Source organism: Corvus hawaiiensis, chromosome 19 (assembly GCF_020740725.1).
Source record: "Corvus hawaiiensis isolate bCorHaw1 chromosome 19, bCorHaw1.pri.cur, whole genome shotgun sequence".
In the NCBI taxonomy this organism is placed as follows: domain Eukaryota; kingdom Metazoa; phylum Chordata; class Aves; order Passeriformes; family Corvidae; genus Corvus; species Corvus hawaiiensis.
The window spans coordinates 1,199,402-1,226,330 of NC_063231.1; the positions used below are offsets into that span (position 1 = coordinate 1,199,402).

The following is a 26,929-nucleotide window of genomic DNA, read 5'->3' on the forward strand; positions in this document are numbered from 1 at the left end:
AGGTTCCGCAGCTGGGACGTGATGGCGAACTTCCAGTTGTCCAGGACCAGCGTCAGGTTGGTGCAGCCCCTCGCCGAGGCTCTCTGGGCTGGAGGGGCCGCGGTGGGACGGCGAGCAGTCCCCAGGAGCAGGACCCTCACCCAGGGCAAGACCCTCGCCCAGCCCCTCACCTGGGACCCCTCCAGCCCCGGACAGGACCCACCCCCCACACCGGGGCTCCCTCCGGCCCCACACCCAGGGCAGCTGCCCGGTCAGGCCCTTGCCCGTGCCCACATCCCGGTGGGAAGGGGGTCCCGAGAGCGGGAATTACCGTCTGCTCCATCGCCCCCCGCCGCCGGCCGCCGGCCCGGCTTGGCTGCGCAGCCCAGAGCGGCGAGGAGCAGGAGCGGGAGCAGCCGGGCCATGGCGGGGCCGTGTCCCCGCGTCCCCGGGGCTGTCGCGTCCCCCAGCACCGAGCCGCCTCCCCGCTCCCTCTCCCGCGGCCGCTCGCCGGGCTGCGCTCCCCCGGCTCTGGCTCCTGCGGCTCCCGCTCCCCCTTTTCCAGGCTGGGGCTGGCACCGGGCCCGGCCGCACGCGGCTCCGGGGCTGATTGCAAACAGACCGCGGACAGCAGCCCGGACACAGGGGCCCGGCCGGAATGCGGAGCACCCCGGCCCGTCGCGGTGATGGAGTGCAGGCGGCACGGCCCTGGGGAGCAGCGTCCCCCAGTTCCCGCTGGGAACACGGAGCACTGCCTGGCCGCAGGTGACAAAGCACAGGAGGCACGGTGCTCCGTGCCCCTGTTCCAGTTGGGAACATGGAGCATCCCGGCCCCATCCCGGCACAGACTGGAGCACAAGTGGCACCACGCTGGGGCACGGTGTCTCCCCATTCCCGTCGGGAATGCAGAGCATCCCAGCCCCATCCCAGGTGACAGTGTTGGGACACAGGGTGGGCCAGATTCCACTGGGAACACAGAGCATCCCAGCCCCATCCAGGCCCAGGTGAGGGACCACAAGAGGCACGCACTGGGGTGCAACATTCGCCCATTCCCCTTGGGATCGCGGAGCACGCCGGGCCAGGTGACAGAGTGCAGGAGGCTCTGGTTTGAGGTGCTTTTATTCCACATTACTTGCAGCCCCCACGCCTGGGTCAGCCCAGCCCGGCCCGGGCGCTCCCAGCGCTGCACCCCCAAACCCCAGCACACCCAGGGGAAAAGCAACCGCAGCCCGGAGCCGGGCCTTGGGATGAAGCCTTTGGAAAGCCCCAGCGAGGGGCAGGGGGCTGGGCGTCCCTGCCCCACTAGGGTCTGGGCAGTGCTGTCCTGGAGCAGGACAGGGCCTCTGGACCCCTCCCATGAGGGGACACAGGGCAGCGCTGGAACCGGTGCCCCCGAGATTGAACCAGAGCCCGCAGAGCCAGGGCTGGGGAGCTCCAGGATGGGCCTGGGGGTCAGAGGCCCTGTGAGAGGAGGGCTGAGCCCCTCCAGCATCCTCCTGCCTCTGCCCTGCCCAGCGGTGCCCAGGGCAGCCCCAGCGGGGGGCTGAAGGGAGGCTGGGGGGCAAGACCCCTGAGCCTCAGCTCCGGCCAGGACACGCTCCGGAGGGACGTGGGAAGGCACCAACTGGCTCCCAGGGCACGATGGAGGTGAGGTGGGTGCCCGAGTTACGTGGCTGACCCGCACCCCTTCCCTGGGAGCCTAACCGTGTGCAGCGGGGGGACACAGCACCCGGAGGGGACACCCCTCCCGCAGCCCCCACGGGGTGCCAAAGCTCACCAAGCAGTACCAAGCCACGAACTGGCACGTGCCCACCCCATGCTCGGTGTCCAGGGGTGCCTGTCCTGCTCCGGGAATGTCACAGCCACCTGCTCGTGTCGCCGGGCCGGTCAGTGCCGGAGCTGTCGGGATCCAGGCACTCAGGCAGGCAGGGAATGAGAGCAAAGCTGTGGGCAGGGAGATGCCAAAGCCTCCCTCTCCCCTTGGGTAGAAAGCGGGCACAGGCAGCCCCCTAAGCCCCCCAACTCCCCCAGGGCAGGCTGGCAGCAGCTGAGGGTGGTGGGGGGCCAGCCCAGGCACGGGCTGAGGAAAGCGTTGGTTGTCTGGGCTGGGAGCCCCCAAAAGGGAGCGAGGAGTAAGTGGGGGGCTGGAGCCCCCCGTGCCCAGCTCCGCAGCCCGGGCTGGAAGCTGAAGGGAGGAGAGGGCAGGGACAGGCGCCGCGCCGGCCGCTCCGGGCAGGAGCGGGGCTAGGAACGGGGCAGGCTGCACATCTCGCAGTGGTCCGTGCCCGGCTGGTTCATGAAGGTGCAGTGCTGGCAGGGCCACATGGCCGCGGCCACGGCGTGCGACGAGCCCCCCATGGCGCCGTATTCCTGCAGTCCCGGGAGCGGGACCCCCACCGTGCCTGCGGGAGAGAGCCCGGGGCAGTGCTGGGATCCCGCTGCACATCCCACCCTGCAGCCCCCCCATCAGCCCTGCCCCATCCGTGGAAGTGCTCCAGGCCAGGCTGGATGGGGCTTGGAGCAACCTGGTCCAGTGGGAAGATGGCAGGGGGTGGGATGAGCTTCAAGATCCCTTCTAACCCAAACCATTCCAGGATCCCATGACCAAGGAATAGCTGCCTCCCCACGAGCCTCCAGAAGCCTCTGTGACAGCTTGAGAGCAGCTCCACACAACCCCCAGACAGCTCTGCCAAGGGACAAGGGACCCCTTCCCTGAGGGACGCCCTGCCCCAGGGACCCCCCTCTTACTGCAGAGCTGCTCGATGGTCGCCCACTGCTCCGATTTTTTCCAGGTCTGTGCAAGCTCCTCATTTTTGGTCCTCACGGCTTCCAGCAACAAGCTGATGCTGTCCTGGAAGTCACAGGTGGGAAATGAGCACTGGGGACCCCCTCCAGTGCAAGGCAGGACTCTGAGTCTGAGCTGTTCCCCCATGCCCGACATCCTTGGGGTGCCCCAGTTTATCCCTCTGCTCCCCCAGCATTCAGACAGACCCCAACACCCGAAAGCTTCCCTTCCTCTGCTTCCAGGAGGTATTCCCTACCACTGTGGGCCAATCCCAACTCTCAGAGGTGCAAACCCTCCATGCTGGAGCACTCCAGCCCCCATCCCTGCCCGCATCCCGATCTCCAGCTGCCCACGGTCATCCCGGCTGCCTCACACATGCGCAGCCTCTGGCAAACACGGCCCAGCTGGGGCTCCCTGGGAAGCTCCGGTGGTGCCGGGGCAGCCGCCAGGCCCCGGTGCCCGGCCAAGGGCAGCAGCAGAGCTGCAGAGCCAGGACCTTGCTGGCCTTGAGTTCTGGGGGCTCTGATCTCCTTACTGTTCCCACCAAATTCCTGATTCTGAGATAATTTTTAAAACATTTCCAGCTCTGGGAGCTGCAGCCAAGTTGGCTCTGGGATCATGTGGACAACCACCCCCCTCAGTGCTCCCAGCAGCTCAGGGGCTTTGTGCTTAGAGCTTGAAAAAGGTTTTAAAAGTCTTTAAACCTTCTCCCAAAAGCTTGGCCAGGAAGAGCCAGCACAAGGCCCTGCCCAGGGACATGGGATGGCAGAAATGGTCACCTCCACCCACTTGAAGGACCCCTAAGGGGCTGAGGGCCCTGGGATGGGGGGGATGGTGTGGGACAGGACCCTCCCTGCCCCGTTACGTACCCGCAGAGGCATGACCTCGTTTGTGACCAGGAAGAGGAGCAGATGAAAATCGGAAATGATGTCTAGGAAAATGGAGGAAGTATTTTGGGACAGGTACGTGGCCAAACTGTGGAAGTCCTGGAGAGAGGGGACAGTAATGAAGGGAAGTCAATTCCTATTTGGATCCACCAACAGATATTCCTGCCCCTCTGGCTATTGTCTGCAATGTGCAGGGACATTTCCAAAAACAGACCCCTGCCTGCCTGACTGAATCCCAGCTAACAACTTCCAGGAAAAAACACCTCTGGACCCACAGCAGCTCCCCTTGACCAACCCCAGCACCCACAGAGCCGATTTCAGATCCAAGAGGTGCTGAGGGGGAGCCAGGCAACTCCAGCCTCGTTCGTACAGAAAAGAGGGAGTAGAGGACAGAGCAGCCCCTTCCTCCCTGTCCTCTGCCCTGGCTTCTTGCAGGAACAGCTTTCTGTGCTTAAAGATTCCATCCAGGAAGAGAAGGCAGCACTCTGGGAGCAGGAACAGACCCCAGTCTCAGCAGGTTTGTGCTGTCAGCATGGGGCTGGAGCTGCCTGGCAGGCACAGGGAGCCCTGATCCCATCACGGATCCGGCGGGAGCTCGGCACCGGCCGGCAGTCGGCATTGGCATGCAGACAGTGCTCTGTGCAGGAAGGACCTTAGCAAGCTGAACTGGGAAGGGGTGACTTGAGGGCACAGCTGTCCCTCTGCAGATGTCAGTGAGCACGAGGGAGGCAGAGCCCATCCCTGTGGAACCCGGCTCCATCAGGAATCGCCCCTCACCTGAGTTTCTCCCAGCACATCGCGGTTCTCGATGGGGAATGGATTTTGAGAAATAGAAAAAGTGTAGACTGGATCCTTGGGGAAAGTTGTAGTAATCTAAAAAAAAAAAAAAATCCAAGGAAGGATGATCAGAGACCAGTGGGATATGGGAAGCAAGTCCAGATAGCCAAGAACAGCCACAGCTCTGATGCCAGCTCAGCCAAACAGTGAGGGACTCTGCAGGGATCTGATGGGTTTTAATTTAATTTCAAGTGATATTCCATCACCACACCCTTCGCTCCCTTTCTAAGGAAGCTGGAGGGACACGATGGGTTTGGTCCTGACAGACGCCATGGAGAGCATCCCTCTCTGCACAGGTCACTGGGATACGGCGATCCTGGCAGAGCTCTGCCCTCTGCCAGGCAGCTGCTGCTGGAGGGAGGTCCTGGGAGGGACCTCCTAATGCACATTCCACCCCTCTGTTTTCATCCCAGCGACATCCCAGGTATCCCAGGAACACGTGCCTTCACTCCTGCAGGAATTGCCGTGCTCTGGCACTGCCTGTGCCAGGGGCAGCTGGACCAGAGAGGCTGCTCCAGGTGGATCTAATGGCTGTTGGCACCACCTCCAACTCCAGCAATATCATCTGGCATCCCAATTACTTGCTTTCCTGCCTTCCACGCCGTAACTTTGCTTCCCAGCCCTGGGGCTGAGCCGTGCCGTGCCTGGCAGCAGCTCTGCTACGGCCAAGCCGTGCCAGAGCGCAAATTCCCTCCTCCAAGAAAAGGCATTTCTGGACAACCTGCTGAGTCACTTGAAGGAGATGGATCCCTAATTGCTGCTCTGGAGTTTCCTCATTAGGCAGTGCCCGGGACATGGGTCTGTGGGGCTGCTGCTTCCTGGCCACATGGCTCTGGGCCAGCTCAGAGCTGTGATAAGGCACCAGGCAGTGCTCTCCTGGAAAACAAATGTGTTCCCTGGCAGCACACCGACCCCAGGGAGCAGGGCAGCCACCTCCCTGCTAGGAATGCTTGGCAGCAGCAGGCAGAGGAGGATAATCTGTCTCAGGAATCACCTCCACTGGGAATTTCAGAGATGGGTTAGGAGTTTGCTCCACTCTGACCACATGTGCAGGGAATACTCACGTCTATGATGAGGTACTCGACCGGAAGCGGGCGAGCCAGCTGGGTGATCTCGTTCCCAAACTTGTCTATGTCCTGAAAGAAAAAGAGTTGGATTATTCCTCAGCATGGAAGTGGTGTGAAGCCCAAGGGATCCTGCCCTGGAGATGCTCATGCAGAGTCCTGAGCTCTGGCAGATCACGGAGGGTACGGAAAAGAACCTGGATGGGTGGTTCAGGGCTGCCCAATTCCCTGCTGCTCCCTGGGGCTGGAGATCTCTGTAATTCCAGCATCTCTGAGATCAGGATCTCTGTTTCCTTGTGAGCCAAGAGAGTGTGGGGTCATGAACCACCCTGGGATTGTCTCCCACTAGAGAGAGGCTTGGAATTATCCAGGGACTGTAAAGGTGGGATTCTACTCCATGATCCTTGTGGGTCCCTTCCAACTCCACATATCCTATGATTCCATGATTTTAAATGGCATTTAGGAAGCAGCTCCATCCTAAAGAGAGGGACAGGCCACCTCTGCCTCCTCAGCCGAGGCAAACCCGCCTTTCTGCAAATCCAGGAGACCCTCAGCCAACTCTTCATCTTGGAATTGGGAATCCGGGCACTTTCTCACACCCAGACCCTTGGAACCAGCACATCCCACGGCGTAAACTTGTTTTGCTTTGCCAGACGAAGGGAACATAAAGTTTAATTAGGGAGACAAACGGCCGGCATATGTTCATTAATCATAACCTGACAATTAGACGTGATTGATGTCAAACACGCTGGGTTCAAACACCGATTCGGAAATAAATCCCGGAGAACTGACACTTTTCATTAAGGATTCCGTACGAGGGGGCTGTGTTTTCTCCCTAAATCATCACTTAACGTGGTATAAATCATTCATGGAGCCCCACATAAATCACACGCCCGCAATTCCCGGTCAGGGACGTTGTACTGGACGTTCCATGGGCTCTCGGTGGCGGGAGCTGGACCCGGAGCTGCCACCCCCAAAGGCTGCGAGTCCCACTCTTCCCGCGTGGGATGGGAGCAGCGTTCCATGGGCTGAGCCGGGGAGCACCATGCAGGGACACGCTGCCCACGGCTGACTCCAGGACTCCCTCCCCTTTCTCCCAGCCATGTTTTCTCCCGGAGAACACCACTCCAGCACCACTCCCCCGCTCTCCCTGGTGTTTACACAGCACAGCTATGCGGAGCAGCAGCCAGCACCATCCCTCTGCCAGTCAGACCTCGCCCCAGCAGGCTCCGGCATGCTGCTCCCCTCCAGGCACAGCCCCCTTTCCTGACCCCCTCCACAAGCCCCCCCTGTCCCCAGGAACTGTTCCCTCTGTAAAAAAAATCTCCCTTCCAGTCTTTGAAGCTCCTTTGAAAGGCAATCCTGATTAGGATCTTTGCTCCTCGCACATGACAGGTTGTGGCCTCAGATCTCTCCGGCTCGACAGGAGCAGGAGGAGCCATGGAGCCTTTTTCGGGAGATCACAGGACCCCAGAGCCAACCTGCTTCTAGATCTCAGTGATACCACAAGAGGCAGGAATCAGATCCAATCAGCTTCCCAAACACAATCCTGCCCCTGCATGAAGGGACCTGCAACAACTCATGCATAATTAGCCCATCTGGAATTCATTTTCCAATCTAATTAAGTTCTAATATGCAGAAACATTTTTCCAGCACCTGTTGGCTTTAATCTCCCCCTCTGGGGATTTCCATGTTAAATGCCTGCTTTTTCATGGCATGCTGTTGAGGCCTCCACAGACTGGAACCTCGCTCCCCCGAGCCGAGGACATGCCCTGATCCTGCAAGGACAGCCCCCCCAAACCCCAGCATTCCTCTCCCACCACCATGGATCATTTAATTACTTTTTAAAGGCCTTAATGAACATCAAATTGAGATTGTTGGGATAAAGATCCTTATCCTGAGCTTGGCATCACCAGGACCCTCCCAGCGCCCTGCTATTGCTGCAGCCTGAGACCCCCAAAGCCCAGTAGCGCCTGCTCCAAAGGGAGGTCAGGAAGGGGTTAATGGAGCCACAAGCGTTTGGCTCCAGGACAAAAATCCAGCAGCAAGGCCTGGAGGGTCTGGACAATGCATCATCCCAGTGGAGATTGCATCAAGGCTGGGATTAGAGCCTTTCAGCCACTGTTTGGAGGCAGGAGCTGCACTGGGATGAGGGTGAACAGGGAAAAGGACGGGAACACAGACACCTTGGCAGGATGGAAAGACTCCTGGGTGGCTTCAGGATTATCCATGGAGGGTGAGGGGAGCAGCCAAGTGAGGAGCCCGGGGAGCTGCCAGCCAGGAGGGAGGCTCCGGATCTGTGTCCCAGGACAGCCGTGATCATCCCACGCTGTCACCATCCCACGCTGTCACCATCCCATGCTGTGAGCATCCCGCATCCCACGCCGATATTCCCGACCCGCTCCCTCTGCTGAAGGCACGGCGGAGCTCGGCAGCCATCTGTCCTTGCCATGTGTGAATAAATCCCATCTTTGCTCTTCCCTCTGCTGACTTCCAGGCGCTTTCCCGGGCAGTCCTGCCCCTCGCACGGGGAGTGCGGCTGAGGCACAGAAACGAAGCGACTTCTCCAAGAGCAAGTGACAGGTCAGGGAGAGTTGAAACCCTTCCCAGGAGACTCCTGCTGAGCTAATCCAGCATCCTCCTCCCCAGAGGAGGACATTTAAGGCTAAGGCGGCTCATGAGCTAGTGGGAGGGCAGCCAGGGAAGTCCTTCCCCATCAGTGAACACTCCCTGCAGCCTGGCTCCCCCTGGGAAGAGGATTTCCAGTGCCATGGTAGGACAGCCTGGCTCAGAGGTCCCGCTGGGCTCTAATGAAAGCAGGGCCCTGGCTCAGGGCTGTCCCAGGGAGGGATGGGACACGTGTCACTGGTGCCAGGCCAGGGCTCAGACACGGCTCAGCTGCAGTGAGAGCTCAGAGCTCGTGTGGGACTTGAGGGCAAAGGGCTCTTGCACAACGCTTGTAAAGGGCTTTTGTCTTACACCATCCCAAAGAAACTCTGGAGGGACATTAAACCACCCCAAAGAACCTCTGGGGGGATAAGGCAGCTGTAAAATACAATTCACTTCGAGGATGATGATGACATCGTGTTTGCGCTGAGCTGTCACAAATACCTGTGATAAGAGACAAAGCCAGCCAGCCCCCAAATCCAATTATCCAAGAGTTTTAAAGCATCTGTAAAACGTCAGAAATCTCTTCCCTCAGCCAATGAAGTGAATGGTGGAGCAGTTCAGCACCGAAGAGGTCCTGGGCCAGTGGACTGGGAGGAGGTGACAGCAGGGACAGGGTGCAGCAGCCCCAGGGAGGGATCCCTCAGCTGCACCCCGCCCAGTGTTGAATATCAACCCAAGGTACATTCTCAGTGAAATCCAAATCAATCCAGCTGTTTTCTAAAACCAGATGGACAGAGGAGGCTGCTCAAGGACAGAAGGCAGGATGGAAAATGCTCGTGTGGACTATTCAGCTGGGCTCACCCTCATCCAGCTCAGAAACTGGGTGAAGCGGCCATTGCAACATCATCATCTTCACTCACAGGGTCTTTACCCCGACCTGGGCCGTGTCTCCACGTCATGGACTCCTTCCCGAGCTCCATGTGCTGAGCTGGCCAAGCAGCACATGCCGGTTGTGCCCCGTTCCAGCTGGAACCAGTGCTGAGCCCTGATGCTTCCCAAACACCCCAGGAGGGATCTGTTCTTCCTCCTGGCTAATCTTACCTGGGGAGGCCCCTCAGAGCAAAGGAACTTGTTCTCACAGTCCCCAAACCCCTCAAGTTCCCCACTGGAGCACAGCTCTCCCTTCCCGGGCCAGGAGAGCAACAGCCACGAGTCCAAAGCCTACTCCACGGGGGTGGCTCCTCGGAGCAGCAGGCGAGGGGCCAACATAAAGGGAATGGTAAAGGAATACAGAAATCACACAGCTGCAGGCTCAGGAAAACCGCAGGACAATGCCAGTGCCATCAGTTTTCCCATTTCCATGGAAGAAAAGCAGCCCCTTTTCCCATTCGCAAGCCGGAGGTGAATCCACCGCGCTGCCCTCGGACAGATCCGAGTTCCACGGGTCCTGCCTCACATCTGGCTGTTCTATAAATACATCCACACTCCCCAAACATTGGCCTCCTGGTCCTCATTCAATTAGAATTAATTTGTAGAGCTCCTTTCATCCTAAAGGGCTTTTCAGATGAATACTTGGATATCGCATGGGAATGCACATGGACTTTTCTCTGCGCAGTCCCAGAGAAAACAGCAACTACTCCAAAGTGCAGCTTTCTCCCCAAAAACCGGCTGGGGGGTTGGCACAGAGGGGAACCCCCACATCACAGACTGGGGACAAAGAGAGAGCAAGGTGCTGGACCCCAAAGATTCCATGTCGGAATCCTGCTGGATTCCTGCTCTTCCTGGAGTTCATCGGGGCTCGGACACGGCTGTTGTTACCATCCCAGGATGAGGTAGTGTCTCTGACCTCAAGCCTTGCACATCTAATGGGACCCCAAAGGTTTCCCAAGCCAGGAGTGACTAAGCTTTCCATAGATTTAAGAACATTCAAAAATAATTGAGGGATCCTAGAGCCAAACCCGTTGAAGGCTGAGAGAGAATCCCACCCGGCAGGGCCATCCTCGAGCACTCCCTGAAAAGGGCAATTAGGGAGAGAAGCTCTAAAACATGAAATCAGCTGCAGCCCGATCCAGTGAATCAGTGGTTGATGGAAATTTCCACGGAAGGCTGGAGCCATCCGTTCCCATTTTGTTTATCTCCCTGCTTCAGATTAGGGATGGGAGTGAAGCCCTTCTTGGAACACCCACCAGCTTCCTGCTGCTCCCAGCACCCCGGGTGGGCCACATGTGGGCCACAGACCTGCAGGACCTCCTGCGAGGCTGCCCGAGTGTGGCACAGCCCGGGCTGCTCCGGAGCAGCATCAGGGCATGCCAGGAGATGATCTCATCCTGCTCACGTTCGGGGCCAACCTTTGCACACCCGGCTCTGCTGGATCGTAATCGGCCCTGGCTTATCAGCTCCTAGGAGGAAGCTGCCTGCCCAGAGAGAGCAGGATTCCATCTGCTCTCCCTCCCCAGCACTGGATTCAGCCCAGAGCTGTTCCTTGTTTCCAGGTGGGGTCAAGCCAAGCCAGCAGTCTCGCACTAAGGGGTGGAAACCAGCATGTCCCAGTCCCAGGTTCAGGGCATGCAGGAACACCCTGACCAGCTCCATTCCCGTTGCTGGAGCACAATCCACTCATTACACTCTTCCCAAGCGAAGGCAGCTTTCCTTATCCTGCGCTCCTTAAGGGACAGCTTTACCACAGGCAGCAGGAGCAGACAGGACAGGAAGGAGATAACTAATGGGGTGATGGATGGCTAATTAGCCAGTGAGCAGTGGCATTAATTAACTCCTCCATCCCTGCTCATGGGGCACCAGGAGCCCTGGGCTGGAGCGGCAGAGCTATGAGCATCCGCAGAGAGTCTGATCCTGAGCTCCCAACTCAGCCATGCAGGCATGGGAGGGGCTGAAGGGCTCCAGGAACAACTGGCAAGGGAATAACATTCCATCCATCACCAACAACCCCAAAGTGCAGCAGGCAGGGACAGCAGTGACACCTCATGTCCTTCCAAGACCCCTCCTGCAGAGCTGCCTCCAGCTCTGGGCTCCTCAGCAGTGGAAGGACATGGAGGTGCTGGAGCGAGTCCAGAGGAGGGGATATTCACCCAGAGATATTTACTTGGAGAAGGCTCCAGGGACACCTGAGAGTCCCTTCCAGTGCCTAAAGGGGCTCCAAGAAATCTGGAGAGAGACTTTAGACAAGGGATGGAGGGACAGGACAAGAGGGAATGGCTTCCCACTGCCAGAGGGCAGGGTTAGATGGGATATTGGGAAGGAATTCCTCCCTGTGAGCAGGGTGAGGCCCTGGCACAGTTTACTCAGAGAAGTGGCTGCCCCATCACTGGAAGTGTCCAAGGTCAGGCTGGGCAGGGCTTGGATCAACCTGGGTAGGGGAAGGTGTCCCTGCCCATGGCAGGGGGTGGAATGGGATGAGCTTTAAGGTCCTTCCAACCCAAACCACTCCACGACTCCATGAAATTGAGTATTTTGGACCCACTCTGGATGCACATTTTCCCTGCTGCTCCTCAGGATCAGAGCTTGGATCCAGGGGCACATCCCGGAGCTGCCCAGGCCCTCAGGCCTCACCTTGTAGAAGACATCAGGCACGTACTGCTCGCTGCTGGACTCCTTGGCGTAGCCCAGCTCGGGCGCGTCCCGGCAGGGCAGCAGGCACTCGTCCCGCACCAGGGCCATGCACTGGTTCGACACCTGGTACCCCTCAAAGTGCACCTGGTTGTCAGGACCACCTGCAAGAGGAGAGGATGGTTAAAGATCCCAGGATCACTGAGGCTGGCAAACAGCTCCAAGATCAACAAGTCCAAGCTGTGGCCTATCCCCACGGTGTCATCCTTGGACACCTCCAGGGGTGGGTACTCCATGTCACGACCCTTCCCATGGAGAAATTCTTCCTGAAAATCCTGCACAGGGGTGATTTCCCTGGTGTAACTCCAAGAGAAACGACTGGAAGAGCAGCACTAAGGTTGGACTCGATGATTTTGGAGCTCTTTTCCAACCTTAACAATTCCAAGACTCCATGATTAAACACAAGGCTAACAGTGATGAATGCCGAGGTGAAGCTGCTGGTGCTGCTGCATGGGAAGAATTTTAGGCAAGAATTCCCTCTAAACTCCACATTTTTGTAGTCACACACATTTCCACAACTATCCCAAGAGCACAGAGCCCAGGGAACATCAGGAATGCTCTGCCAGGAGCTCTAAGGAGGAGGAGCAGCTGCCCTTTTGGGGGCTCTGACAGCATCACCCTCCCACTACCCTGCAGGTATCTCCTCCTTTTCCAAACAAAAGCCAGGCCTGCAGCTCCTGTGGGCCTGTTTCACTCCCAAGGATCCCTGAGCTGCAGATCACCTGGTCATGTCAGGCTTGAACAGTGTTTTCTCAGCCTGTACTGGATGGTTTGGTGGAAATCTGACATGGAAAGTGGGAATTAAGAGCCTGGCTCATGGAAGGATCACATGCTTGGCGCTTCCATTTGGATAATGTAAGCAACATCAGGTCATGTGTCACTGGAATACAACTGGAAAGAGAGGAGGGAGGCAGATGGTAGGAAAACGTTACTACTTCCAAAGCTAGGAATTCAGGAGGGGATAGGAATTAATCCATGTGGAGGATTTAAAGGCAAAGTTGAGGCAAACTATCCAAATACATTTCTGCAGCACAAAAAGAGGGACTCAAGTGTTTAAATAGAACCTGCTGGGCTGATTGAACAGAGGAGAATGAAATTAGCTGGAACAGCAAAGAGGAAATATTCCTTTTCTACCCTTTGATCTGTAACCTCAATCACTCACTGCTCCAGAACAAACACTCTGAGAAATTAAACATAGACCAGGACGGGGGAAGGCCTGAACACAGTGTGTTTGCTCAGTAAAACACCTTGTTTAAAAAAAAATTAAATAAATATATATATAGAAAAAGAGAGATACAGATCTATATTTAATGAGAGATGGATGTGTTTAGCAGTCTGGAATGTACAGGCACGGGCCTGTTAACTGAAAAAAGAGCTTTTTCACTGAAAAAAGGCCCTGGGAACCCTTACAAAGCCAGGCTCAGGGCAGGCAATGTCCCATCCCACTTTCACTTTTCACTCTGGATGTTATTTGGAAGTCATGAGGGTTTTTTCATTGTGTTAAACAGAGCCAGAACCAGCGATTCTGCTCCAGGGAAGGTTTAAATGAAGACATGTGTCATCCCATGGAGAAGAACAGAGTGATCTGGGAGCACTCCAGCCCTCCCAGCACATGCCAGTGTCCCCCCTCCCAGCCCAGCCCATCCACGGTGCCTCTGGAGACTGCCTGAAAACGGCTCAGACCAGAGGGTTTAACCATAAGCACTTTGCAGGAGCTTCTGTTTTACTCAGCCAAAAAAATGTTTCCAAACATTTTTCCTTTTTTCCCTGACAGGTTTCCCTGACAGCAACATGAGGGAGGTAAAGATCCCTCCTGAACCTCCTGAAGGAGGAACTAATCAATAACTCTGAGGATCTGGAGTGTTGTGCTTCTGCACTGCTGCTTCCAGGTAACAGAATTTGGAGCTTAAGGATTTGAAACAAAAAGTGAGCAACAGTTGTTGCCCTGGCTGCAGGCAGAGAGTGATTTCTGGGTCTGAGAGGTGGGGCTGAGCCTCAAATAAGTCCCTTTAAACAGCTGTAGAGTGAAAAACAGGCAAATAAATAATGAGTGAATAATTGTAGAGAGGATAAGACAAAGAATGAGAAAGTATTTTAGCGTGACAGAGTAAAACCCTTGTTAAATAGGACAGATGGCAAGCAGGACCTGTGATTTTTGGCGTATTCTTCTACTAACAAGAGGTAATTCAGGTGAAGCCCAGAGGGCTGAGGCCAGTTAGTACCTGTAGCCACAACTGTGACAAACTTGGATCCAAAGTGCCCATCTGGAGAGAGGCGACAGATGTTGGGCTGCTGGTTCTGGAAGTTGCCAGCTGTGATGCACTCCTCTGCACTCAGGAAATACGTGTCCTGAGGGGAGAGCACGGACTCCAGTCAGCGAAAGGACAAGGTGACGTAGCCCAGACCTGTTTCCCTGGGCTGCAGCCAAGGAAAACGACCAACACCCCAGGAAAACACGCTTTCGTGGAAAGCTGCTGCGGAGCCCAGGACAAGAATGTGACCTGTCAGCTCCCCAGCCCTGGGCTGGCTCAGGACTGTCCCACAGAGAGTCCCACCCACCTCTACACACCTTTTTTCTGTTTGAAAAATCAAGTTTCACTTTCCAAATATGGGTATCACTGGGTTTACAAGGACAGGAAGCTGAGGAGGTCGAAGTTTGAGCCACGTATGTGTCACAAAGCCCAGCCCATGGGAACATCCTCTGAGTCACTCTGGCTCACTGGGTTTGTCCCCTCACATCCCCCTCCGCTCCCTGAAGTTTTCTTAACCCTAAAAAGGGCAGGGATAGATGGCATATTGGGGAGAAATTCTTCCCTGTGAGCAGGGTGAGGCCCTGGCACAGGTTCTCAGAGCAGCTGTAGCTGCCTCATGCCTGGCAGTGCCCAAGGCCAGGCTGGACAGGGCTTGGAGCAGCCTGGGACAGTGGAAGCTGTCCCTGCCTGTGGTGGCACTAGACGGGCTTTAAGGTCTCTTTCCACTCAAACTATCCCACAATTCTATGAGCACCATTTCCTCAAAGCAGGGGCGTGAGGGGCTCCAGCAGCTCTGCCTGCTCCCCAAACACTTCAATCCCTAACATTTCCAAGGGTTCCAGCTTGTTTTCCTTCAGAAGTGCCTGGAAAACCCCATCTCCCAGGAATTCCAGTGTCACCTGCAGCCCTGGTTCAGCTCTCTGCCTGGCACAGGAGCTGGAATTCATTGGGAATTCACTGGGTCCCACCTGGATCTCACCTTGTTCCTGCTGTATCGAACGGTCCCTTTCCGCGTGTCTTCCGAGACCAGGTCAGTAAATATCCAGCCGACCTACACAGGGGGATGGAGAACATTGCTTTAAGGAAAAAAAGGACAAAAAAAAAGAAGGAAAGAGGAAACCAGAAGAGCTCAGACATTTTCTGCTCACAGGACACGATGTTCTTGGCTCCTCTCGGCCCTGTGCACACTGCCTGCAGGGAATGGCTCTCCCAGCTGTGCTGGGCTCCTTGGAATCCCATTTCCAGGAGCAGCAGCATGCCAGCTGGCCAGCCAGGGCACCTGCAGCATTAGGTTTCACTATGGAATATTTTTTCATGGAAAGATCTGGAGGCTGCAAGAGGCCTCTGTGCCACCACCCGCTCCCACCCCCAGCATTTCCTACGGAGCATTTGGAGCGGGACCCAGCGCCCGTGGGTGACAGAGCAGCTCATGTGGCCCCAGCCTGAACCTCTCACACAATCCCAGTTTGAACCTCACACGCACTGGTTAAGGGAAAGCTCACACTGGAGTGTGATCCATTCCAAACTGGAGGCTGCAGCGACCCCAGAGAGCACATTCCTGCTTTCTGTGGTACCGACACACCTCGGAGCGAGTCCTGTGTGACATGTGTCCAAACCCCTGGCATCAATCCTTCCACAGAGCTGTGACATGGACACGCACCTTGGGATGATCCCCCTCCGCCCAGGGGCCAATCCCAGCTCCTACAGCATTAACCTTTCCAAGGCAGAACTGATCCCAGCTGCCCCGGAGCCCAGGCAGATCAAACCCTGCACCCAGCACTCGGTGACGTGTTAAGCCCCATGGATTAAAAATATCTGATGGGAGAACATGGAAATAAATAACACACGGAGAAGTTCTGCTCCAGCCTCTGGCGAGCGGTGGGATCTTATCTGGGAGAACAAAGCCCTCCCCAGATGTTTACAGTCTGCACTGAGCCTTCTCCCAGGCAGGTTTTCTCCAGCAAGTCAAATCTTGTTTGTGTACATCCCATTCCTGGCATTCCCACCATACCACCACTGCTCCCAAACCGGAAAACATCAGTGCAAGTTGGAGGGCTGTCAGGAAACCAGGGGATCCTGATGGGATCACTGGAAGGCTGGAACTGAGGGGGACCCGCACCCCTAAGCCCACACACCACTGACTCCCTGCAGCACCAAGGAGGGGACCACAACCCAAGGGGATTCCCTGCTCCTGGAAACAGAGCACAGAGGCAACTCCAGCTCCATCTGGGCACAATTAGCACTTGCCACGGAGATGCTCCCAGGAATGGCTCCTGTTGGAGGGGGAAGAAAGGGAAGATGGAGTTTGTGCTGTTTTGCTCCTGCTACTGCAGTCACACAGCCCTGTGAGGGGCCTGTGCTCAGGAAAACCCTCTGGATTTGGGTTTTAGACCTAAAAATGTAACAGCTGCTGACACTTTAGCAGGATTTAGGTAATCTAAAGGGACTTGGATAACCCCATGGAGCTGGAGAGAATTGCTGACCGCTTCCCTGCCACACAGACACACAAGATCTGACACATCCTGACCTTTCTGAGGCCGAGCTTTGCCGCAATCTCATCCACAACCTCGGCTTTGGGATCCTCCAGGATCTCCAGGCTGTTCTGGGTGCCGATCTGCAGCAAAGAGACACAGGTTAGTGACACAGAACTGGGGAAAAGCCAGTACAGCCACTGTGGGCAGTGAGGCAGGGGATGGGAGCAGAGGTCTGGGCTTCCCCTCAGCCATCACCATGGACTGGTGTCACCCCAGAGACCTCCCTGTGCCACTCTGCTCTCACACCGCACTCCCAAGGATCCATTTGTTCCTTTTCCACTGACAATCCGTTGGATTTCACTTGGCAGCCGTGCAGAAACCATGAGGAGGAAGGAAATACATGAGGAGCACTCGGCTGAGGAGTGGTGCCGTGCCCCACCTAGTGGGGATTCTGGCTGCTCCAGCCAAACCCATCCTCAGCCGCTCCATCATTTTGTCTTCAAATCATTTAGACTTCACTCTATCTAATTAAGCTGCTTAATTTTTCCCAGAGAGCTGGTAAGGAACTGAAGCAAGGGCTGCAACTGCTTTTTCCTAGCACAGAATCTGCTGGAAAGCCAGGAATCGAGGAAAGATTAAAAGCGAAATCCGCCGTTAAGAGTCACCCCGGATTCAAACCATCCGAGGGTAAAACACAACAAAAAAGCAGAACTGAGGTCTAAAATTCTTTCTGGGCAGCAACGGATGGTGACGTTCAGGACATAAATCATATCCTCTTTCACTCAGGACAGTTTTCCTTGTGGAGCTGCAGCTGGAAATACCCTGTGAGGTTTTCCAACCTAAAAAGGTGTTTGTGTGCTCCCCAATACTGAGCGGCCCCTGAGGGCCCGGGGTCTCACCTGGGGGGGTTCATAGATGGCCGCCACCTCCGCCCGGATTCCCAGCGGGATGTCTTTGTGCTCCGTGTACCGGCCGTACAGATATCCCAGATGTTGGTTCCCTGTCTTCCTCCAGAAGTCTAGGAAGCGATCTGCAATTGTGTGGTTCTCAAACATGATGTTGTCAACATGCCTGTATTTCTGTTTGACAAAGTTCAAGCGTCAGGCCGTCCTCTGCTGGCTCCGGTCCCTTCCCAGGACACACACCACCCTCCGGAGCTGGATCCTACACAGCAGGGATGGGGGAGGCTGGGGGCTCCCTCCCTCTTCCCCTGCTCAGCTCCCACCCCTCGGCACTGCTCCCTGCTCAGGCTGGAGCGTGGGATGTGCTCAGCACCCCCAGCACCTCGGGGGCTTTACTGGGACCTTTGCCCCAAGAGCCTCTGCAGGTAAAAGGACACTGAAATTTAGGAGGAAACAAGCAGAACCTGAGTGGCCTTTTAGATTCCGTGAGGAAAACCAGTAGGACTAATCACCAGGATTCACCACCAGGGCTGCCAGCGCAGTCCTCACGCTGGGAGGAAATTCTGACCCAGGACATTTTGGAGCCCATTTTGCAAGGCCTGAAGACCTGGACAGGATTTCCCTGACACCCAGAGGCTTTGTGCTCCTGGCTGGCTTTTTTCACCTTTCCCAAACTAAAAGCCAGGTCCCCTGGCAGGTCGCCGAGCTCCTCTCACCTGTCGGTTGAGGGTGATGGCGCTGGGCTGGCACTTGGTGCAGATCCCCTCGGGCCAGGGAGGGTGTCCCTCACACCCCGACTTGATCTTACAGCTGATGTTCTCCAGGGCTACAAACTTCCCCCTGGGAGAGGGGGGAAGAGGAAGGGGGAAGAGAAAGAGGAAGGTGGGAGAAGAAGAGGAAGAAGGATGAGAAGGGGGAGAAGAGAAGGAAGAGGGGAAGAGAAGGCTGCTGTTACCACAGTAGATGTTTTTGGAGCAATAATTTATGGAGCATGCAGGAAGTAAGAGATTGTAGCACCAAGGCAAATCATCCTTTCATGTGCACAAGACTTCCTGGAAAGGGAAATTCCCTTCAAATGGAAGTCTCATGGACCTGAGTTGCACCTCCCAAAGAGATTTTAAAAGTCTCAATGGTATTTAGGAATAGCAGGGAGAAGATTACACCTCTGTGTAACTTATGTCCACCAAGTCTGAGAACCAGGCTTGGAGCTTGGTGTAGTTAGGGAACCTCTTTCCTTCCATCTGGCTTTCCCCCCCATCAGGAATATTTCCTGGAAGGAATTATATTGCCATTGGAAAAGGAAAAACAGAAACAAAATGGGGACATAAACCAAAAAGACTTAACTTTTCTCCTCCATTTGCCACTCAATCCTCGTGTCCAACCCTGAGATCTGTCTGTACTTTCATTTGTGTTAAAAAAAACCAAAGCTCCAACCAGATTCCCTTAAACCCAGAGATTTCCTTACTTGTCTGCCCCTCCGGTCAGCTTCCTGATGTAGGCATGGAATGACATGTGCTTCACAGGAGGCTCCAGATGGTTCAAATAATCCTCATCGAAGGGCTGCCAAAAACACCACACAGAGCAGAGCCAGGTCACACACCTGTCTGATAACACCCTGATCCCTCGGCAAATGCATGTTCCACACTCAACCCCGCCAATGTGGAAGCAATCAAGGAAATTCAGGCTCATTTTCAAGGCAGCTACTACTGGGATGCAAACAGTGCAGCTTTACAACGGGGAGTTTTACGGTGGCCTCCCGCTCTGGGAACAGATTGGCCCCACAAATCAGAATCTCAACGGCAAAAAGCTTTTTCCTTTCAGTATCTGACAACAAACAACGGGCCCAGCTGTTCCAGCACGGCCAAGGACTCCCAGAGCACTTCCAGCAGCGGGGAACAGCCATCCTGGAGCAGCCAGGATTCCCTCTGGAGGGGGGGCTGCTGCTTCGTGCCGTAAATTACACAGCCCAGCACGTTTGGAGGCGTCACTAAAGCTGCTTCAACCTGGATAATCATGGAATAGTTGGGAGAGGCCTTAAAGCTCATCCCATCCCATCCCCTGCCATGGGCAGGGACACCTTCCACTGTCCCAGGCTGCTCCAAGCCCCGTCCAAGCTGGCCTTGGGCACTGCCAGGCACGGGGCAGCCACAGCTTCTCTGGGTACCCTGTGCCAGGTGGTTAAACTGGAAGTGCTGGGATCCAGGAGAGAGGGAACAAAATGAGAAAATCCAGGAAAAAGTGAAGACACAGGGAAAATGGAGCACTTTTGAAGCACTTTCTGTTCAACTCATTACTGCAGAAAACCAGCCTTAACCAGGATCAACCTGGGGGCCCCAAGGCCTCGAGCTTTAGTGATCCCAGAACCAGCAGCTCTGGCAGTGCACGGCAGGATTCCAGCCTGGAGCTGCCACCTCTTGGCAGGCAGCATTCCTGGGAAAAGTGTTCCTACTGGGAGGAACTGGGGTGTGTCTGTAGCACCTTCCTGGGGCTCTTACCTCCAGTGGGACACAGTGCACGCATTTGCCCAAGGGGCCGTGGCGACACCTGGGCAGAGAGAGAGAACTGGGGTTAAATCTCATTTCACCTGGAAACTGCAGGAGACCTTATCTAATCATGGAGAAATCAGCCTGAAAAAGTTTTTTGAAGTAAGTTTGGTGTGGAAGAGCTACACGAGCTCTGAGCAATCCTCCACCCCCCCCCGGAAATATTAGAGGGGGATCATGGAATCATGGAATGGTTTGGGTTGGAAGGGTCCTTAAAGCCCATCCCATCCCACTGTCTCAGGCTGCTCCAAGCCCCAGTGTCCAGCCTGGCCTTGGGCACTGCCAGGGATCCAGGGGCAGCCACAGCTTCTCTGGGCACCCTGTGCCAGGGCCTGCCCACCCTCACAGGGAAGGATTTCTTCCATAAATCCAACCTGAACTCCCCCTCTTTCAGTTTGAACCCATTCCCCCTTGTCCTATCACTTCAGCTCCTGTTGAATTGGACTTCAATTACTTTGGTCACCCCAAGATAATTTCACATAAAGAAATGGCAACAGCTTGAGGTTCAATCTGAGAGTCCCAGCCAGGATCAAACCCTCCCAGTGTCCCCGGGAAAGGGCTCAGCTGTCCCAAAAGCCACTGGAATCCAAGTCAGATCAGGTTTTACAGCCCTCCAAGATCGAAGAATTCAATCCCTTCAAATTCAAAGAATTTTCAGCCCACGTGGCGGGGTGATTTTAACAAAAAGCCACCCAAAATGTTCATCCTTTATCAGGCACTGGCAGGAACAGCCAGAGAAGTGTGTGTTTATCGAGCAGATAAAGTCCTGCTGGGTAGAATTACAGAGGGGAAAGCATCTCCTCTTGTGGTGATTGCTTTAAAAAAACCCCTAAACCAACAATAAAACATCCCCCAGCACCAGGTCAGTGCTGGTTTCCAAAGGAAGGGCCCAGGAGAGGCGCAGGGAGGTTGGGCTGTGGAAACAATGGATGGGATCCAGTTGCAGGAGTGCTTTTAAGGACGTTTTGTGGCAGATAATGTACAGAAAGGAGAGTTAAATGCTGCTAAAGCACTCAGCATCCTTCACTGGAGATTGATCCACAATCCCAAAGCCAGGAACCAGCCCAGACAGCTCCTTTTATCCTCAACACCCTCCCCTGGGCCTCGGCTTCCTGCTAGAACAGCTTCATTGATCCCTCTGAAAAATGTGGGCAAGTTCAAGGCAATGTCTGTGCCACAGAGTGGTGGGTTTGCCTTTATTGCTCCAGTGATGTGACATCCCATCATTTACGGTCAGCTGGGAAGGTCAGGGAGGATTTTCCACAAACTTCCTCATTGCTGCAGCACTGAAGATAAACCACATGGAGGACAACCCCACGGGGAAGGGCAAATCATTCTGTTTTAGCAGGAATTCCTACCTTTAAAATTTTCCCTCCAACCTTTTTGGGAGTCTTATTCCAGAGGGTTCCAGCCCCAAGGCTACAACCAATGCAGACATCAGGCCAGGGCCCAGCTGGGCCATTAACACTGAGCAATAAAAGCCCCTCCCAGCAGAGGATGTTTTAGCAGCACCAGGGTAGATTTTGGGTGGATTTCACTCATTGTTGTGTTATTTTTACACAAAGAGGAGCTGCTTTGTTTCCCTAAGCCTCTTGCATGGAAGAGCTTTGGGAAGTTGGACTTTGGTGCATTTTTGTGAGCAAAAGGGACTCCCTGGTTTCATGGAGAGGTCAGACGTGATGAAGGGAAGCCAGAAAGTGAGCAGGCAGAAACCCAAGTCCCACTTCCAAACCTCTGCCATTGGATACTTTCACTCCTTCCCTTCACTTCTGTGTTTTCCTTTAGGAGGAGTGGCTGGATCTGAAGGCACAGCGTGCTCCTGCTTGGGACAACAAATCCTGGAATGGTTTGGGTTGGGAGGGACCTTAAAGCTCATCCCATCCCACCCCTGCCATGGGCAGGGACACCTTCCACTGTCCCAGGCTGCTCCAAGCCCCCTCCAGCCTGGCCTTGGGCACTGCCAGGGATCCAGGGGCAGCCACAGCTGCTCTGGGCACCCTGTGCCAGGGCCTCCCCCCCCCTCACAGGGAAGAATTCCTTCCCAATATCCCATCTAACCCTGCCCAGGAAGAATGCACAGTGTTTATTGTAATCTAGAGAATTCCATGTGTTTTAGGAGCACAAAACCCAGGAGCACGAGCGCCAGGGCCTCCTCCATCAGCACAATGGCTGCCCTGAGTGAGTCCTTCCTGCCAAAAACCCTGGGATTTGGGCATCTGCTTCCTCCCTGGGCTCACCAGGGCCCCACTGAACCTCCCAGGACAATGGCAGGGGCTGCTTTCCCCTGTGGATGTCCCCAGGGCACTCAGGATGGAGCCAAGGGCAGTTCCCACAGTAATTTCCTGACTGCTGGGCTGAGCCATGGCATTCCAGGCTCCGGTGAGCCCCGGATCCGCGGGCAGGAACACAACCCACCCCCACTTACAGCTGCTGGTCTCGGTTCCGGTAAATCTTCCCATCCTGCTTGATCAGGTACTGGTCAATCTCATCTTCCACCACCTGGGGGGCACCCCCAGGCCGGGAATTTTGGGACACAGACGTGTCCATGGTCTCTGAGGAGGAGCCAGCTGGGCTGGAGGGATACAGGAACAGCATATCCCCATGCCTGCAGGGTGGGAAACAGCACACGGGTAGTGGGAAGTGTGGGAGACAACACCCAGGAAGCTGGAGGTGCTTCCCAGCAGGCAGCCAACCTCCTGGACCATGGAAGAGTGTGGAATGTGGCACAAATTCTAACCCAGACCAACACAGGTGGCAGCTGGAAGCTGCTCTGTGAGCCACCTCTTCCTGCTTTCATTTGCAATAAATGCAAATCCTTCCACCAGGAGACAAAACTGAGGGAAAAATATGGAGGAGGGAGTTGGGATGAAGGAGTGAAAACAAGGATGTGGGAGAAAAGAGGTAGGGAAAGGCGGGTGAGGGAGGGAGGGAAAGAAGGGATGTGGGAGGGAAGGCAGGGATGAAAGGGTGGAAACAGGGATCCAGGAGGGGAAGTGGGGGGATAAGGCAGGGAAAGCTGGGACAAAGAGGTGGAAAGCAGGAATTAGGGAGGGAAATCCAGGATGAAGCCTCCCCACAGCAGACACGCCCCAAGGAGTGACCCAAGGAACAGCCACCAGCTCTCACGTGTCACTGTGACCCCCCATTGCAGCACAGCCACCGAGGCCCCCCCTCCCCAGTCCCAGGAGGGACACTGCAAGCTGGGGACTCCTGGGATGTGATTCTTCCCATTCTGGAAGCTGGGAGCAGAGCCCCCCTCCCGGTGAGGACTCACTTGATCTTGAGCAGGTTGAGGGACTTGTTCTGCGCCGCCGTGATCTCGCCGGTCCTGTTGCGGTTGGTGTAGACGGAGAAGCCATTATTCCTGAACCCAAACTCCTTCGCCACCTGAAACACAGGGAGCAGCAACAAGCTGTGAGGTGCCTCACGAAAGGGGCTCTGAGCCAATTCCGGGGAACTTCTCCTGCAGCAATCCAGCTCAATTCACCCCCGTTCCTGAGCTCAGGATACCGGAGATGGAAACACCTGGAAAAACAAGCAATGGATTAAAACAGGAGCTCAAACAACTTAACCAGAACTGTCTCTGCCTCACACAACACAAATGCAGAGTTTCAGCTACAGCCAGGCAAGCACTGTGTGACCGGAGGGGGAAACTTCTCCATTATCCCAGTTTTCTTGCTCCCGCTGCACCAGCACACACCACCAGGAGCACCAAGCAGATCCTCACTCCATCCTCCTGTGTGGACCAGAATTCCACAATCCACACCTTCACCTGTGCAGATCTTTTGCCCTCAGCTCCACCTCCACCTCCCAGCTGCTTCACTCAACCCCTTCCTGCTGTTCTGTCTGGTTTTCCCCTGTTTTCTCCTCTGTCCCATGGAATTCACCCCTCAGTCCCCAGGCAGGTTTTCCCAGCTCAGATCTAGTCTGATTTACTTGGAATCACTCCAACACCTCTTCCCAGCAAAAATAATTTGCACATTTGGCCACTCGAGAACTTCATCAGTTTAAAAGTGGTGCTTAAAGTTTGTCTATTTGACAGGTTCTGCCCTAAATTCTGAAGTGAAAGGCCTTTATTAATAAAAGCAATCCCCATGGCTTTGGTTGGAGTCAGGGACAAGATCCTGTCCACAGGACAAATCTGATGAGCCACCAAGAGCTGTCACATGAGCAAAGCCATGAAAAGCAGTTTTTTCCCGTCAGCTCAGCTGTGATTTGCAGCACTGAGCGATCCCCGTGAATGGGACCCTTTCACAGGGATCAGCTCCTGCTCCTCAGGCCACAGAATTCCATTTTTGGGGGCAGACAAATCTCACAACACATTAACAGCAGCTTTGAGCTAATTCCTGACTCGACTCTACCCTGAGCACACCTAGAGTGACTTTTTCTGCTGCTTTTCCCCGGGATGTGCCACAGGAGACGGGGAAGATTCTCCAGCCCCTTATTCCTTGAACACTTCTGGAGCAGATCCAGGTTAATTCCTAGGATGGAAGCAGCAATCTGGTACCTCTCTAATTACAGCTGTCCCCCTAAACACCAAACCCAGCCCCTGGGTGAGCATTCCAGCGTTAAAATCCACAGCACAGGTAGGAGAGACCTGGATTTAGATAAAACACAGACTTCAGGTGGGAAAATTTGCCACTTTTCTCTTCCAAGCAAACCCTGCAGCAGGAAATAAACCCAAACACATCTTTGCTCCAGCTCAGCCAGAGGACAGAGCCTTCCCCAGATCAACAGGCAATTCCAGGTGCTTCTGTCCTGGCAGGAAGTGTTTTCCAGCCCAATTGTTCCCTGGGGTAACCTGAGCCCTGGAAAGCAGCAGCTCGTTCTGCACAGGCTCCAGAGATCCTGGAAGCTCCTCTTCCCTTGGCTGAGGCTGCTCAGAGGCTGCAGGGAGTGTCCCTGAGCCAGCCCTGAAAAACAACAGGATTTTTCCCGGCCAGGTGGGAATGCTGTCAGGGAATGCTGTGCCACAGCTCCAGCCAAAGCCAGTGACTCACAAAGGGAAGCTTTGCACCTGCTGCCATTCCCTCCCCTCTCACAGGGCCAGGGAACCTGCCTGGCCCTTCGGGAACACACGTCATGGAGCACAGAACCCCCAGGCCGAGGCTTCCAGAGGAACTCCAGGAGGGGAACAAATGGAGAACTGCTCACTCCTAATGAACACAGAGCAGCTGCACCACGGCAGCTGAGAGCTCCCACCCGGCGTGTTCCCCTCATCCCAGGGGCTCCTGAGATCTCACTCAGTCCCTCCCCCGCTCTCTCCAAACCCATCCTGGAAAACCAGGGGCACACACAGCACATCCAAACAATAATTCAAGCCCAAATCCAACAGCTGAGCCAGGCCTGGATCCCGCCTGGAGCAGGAGGTTTGACCATCCCATAGCTCCTTCTGCTTCCCTGCTGCCACTTCTTTGGGAGAAACCCAGAAAGGGCCCTTCCCAGGGAAGTTCCCACCCCAGGAAGCCCCAACAGAGAAGCTGAGGGAGTTTCTTCTTTAAATTTGTTATTTTCCCTTTGGAACAACACAAGCTACACCAATCAAAGCGTGTTTTTCCACACGGAATGCTGTCCCTTGCTGCTGCCAGGGAGGTTAAACACGGATCTCCCCCGGGACAGAGCCACGAGAGCCCTGCCCCATCCCATGGGAAGGCACTGTGGGTCCTGGGGTACCTTTTTGAGGAACGTTGCCACAGTTTCTCTCTTCGTGGCCGTGATTCTCTTCACTCCCTCCGGCGACTGCACGCGGATAATCTGGGAATGAGGGAACACCGAGTCGGGGAGGGGGGACAGAGCCTACCCTGAGCCCTCAGCCTCACATTCCCCCACTCCTCCCTCCTGTCTCCATCTTCCACAGGGCCTGGAAACACCCAGGAGAGCAGTTCTGGGGTGGCACTGGGTGATGTCTGCCAGCATGGGGGGAATCGTTCCAACGCTCCTGGCTCTTGGCAGGAGTTGGCTCCAAGGAAAACACCTTTGGCCAAAGCTCTGACCTCTGAGATGGAATTAGACCTTCAGGAGGGTGGATCAGAGCTTCCAAGGGGGAGTTATTCACACAGGCACCGGCCCAACTGGTGTTACTGGGCACTGCACTGGTCGTGGCTGAGCCCCAGCAGTGAGGGAGCAGGGACAGACACGGGGCTCCAGCTGCTCCCGGGAAACCTGAGCTCCTGGATGGCAACAACTGGCAGCTCTGGGGGGAAAGGCCAGGGGAATCCTCCGGGGACAGGCAGGGAAGGCAGAAATGTAAATATCGGTGTCCCCGGAGTGTTGAGGGGCAGCGGAGGGACTCGAGTTGTTCTAAAGGGGCCGCTCCCGTGTGACACGGGGACACGGGCAGGGGGCGGCGTGCGTGGGAAGGGGGACACGGGAGGGGACACGGGGAGCTGCCCGTGTGCCGCCGCCACCCCGCAGGAGCCCCTTTCCACTCTCCCAACTTCCCTCCCGGGCACAGGCCCGCCGGGACGGGGCCGGGAGCCGCTCACCGGAGCGAGCGGCCCCTTCTCCTCCCTGCCCCGAGCCCCCCGCCCGGGGCTCAGCGGCACCGCGGGGTCACGGCCCCGACCTCCGGGGCCAAAACCACGGGGGACCCGCCCGCGGCGCCGCTCGGGAGCCTGCCCGGCCCGGACACCGCCGGCCCCGGCTCCGGCCCCCCGGCCCGGTGCCCCGTCCCGGCCCCACAGGAATCTGCTGCCTCATCGCCCCTCCCCCGGCCGCACTCACAATCGTCTCGGCCATGGCGCTGCCCGCGGGCCCGGGGCTCGCCGCGCGGCACAGACACGGCCCGGTGCGGCCCGTCCCGCTCCGCTTCTCCCGGCCCTTCCCGGCCCTTCCCGGCCTTTCCCGGCTCCTCCCGGCCCGGCCCGCCGCCTCCCGGGACCGGCCCGCCCTCGCGCCCACCCCCCGGCCCCGCGCCTCGCGCCCGCGTTCCGCCGCACCAAGGTTCCTACCCCGGCGCCACCAACAGTCGTC

At 56.0% G+C, this 26,929-nt stretch overlaps 1 protein-coding gene across 1 annotated transcript; it reads right to left on the minus strand.

Moving 5' to 3' along the window:
* Positions 1–1,080: 1,080 nt before the first annotated feature.
* On the minus strand, positions 1,081–26,820 carry NPLOC4 (NPL4 homolog, ubiquitin recognition factor). The gene is made up of 17 exons (XM_048323777.1): positions 26,681–26,820; positions 25,631–25,711; positions 23,232–23,344; positions 22,383–22,562; positions 19,910–19,958; positions 18,880–18,974; positions 18,131–18,254; positions 17,412–17,591; positions 16,566–16,652; positions 15,018–15,089; positions 14,009–14,135; positions 11,730–11,890; positions 5,553–5,624; positions 4,429–4,524; positions 3,634–3,750; positions 2,728–2,830; positions 1,081–2,381 (listed from the first exon to the last, which is right to left on the minus strand). Exons 1-17 carry the CDS (start codon positions 26,693–26,695, stop codon positions 2,224–2,226), a joined length of 1,830 nt encoding a protein of 609 aa, XP_048179734.1. The 5' UTR covers positions 26,696–26,820; the 3' UTR covers positions 1,081–2,223.
* Between the last annotated feature and the right edge of the window lie 109 nt (positions 26,821–26,929).

What these genes read in the sequence shown, in the direction of transcription:
- NPLOC4 (XM_048323777.1), bottom strand. An exon ending in TGCCTGATGTCTTCTACAAG is followed by an intron (nt 5,625 to 11,729) that starts GTGAGGCCTGAG and finishes TTTTTCTTTCAG; the next exon opens with GACATAGACAAGTTTGGGAA. An exon ending in ACGAGGTCATGCCTCTGCGG is followed by an intron (nt 2,831 to 3,633) that starts GTACGTAACGGG and finishes TGTGACTTCCAG; the next exon opens with GACAGCATCAGCTTGTTGCT.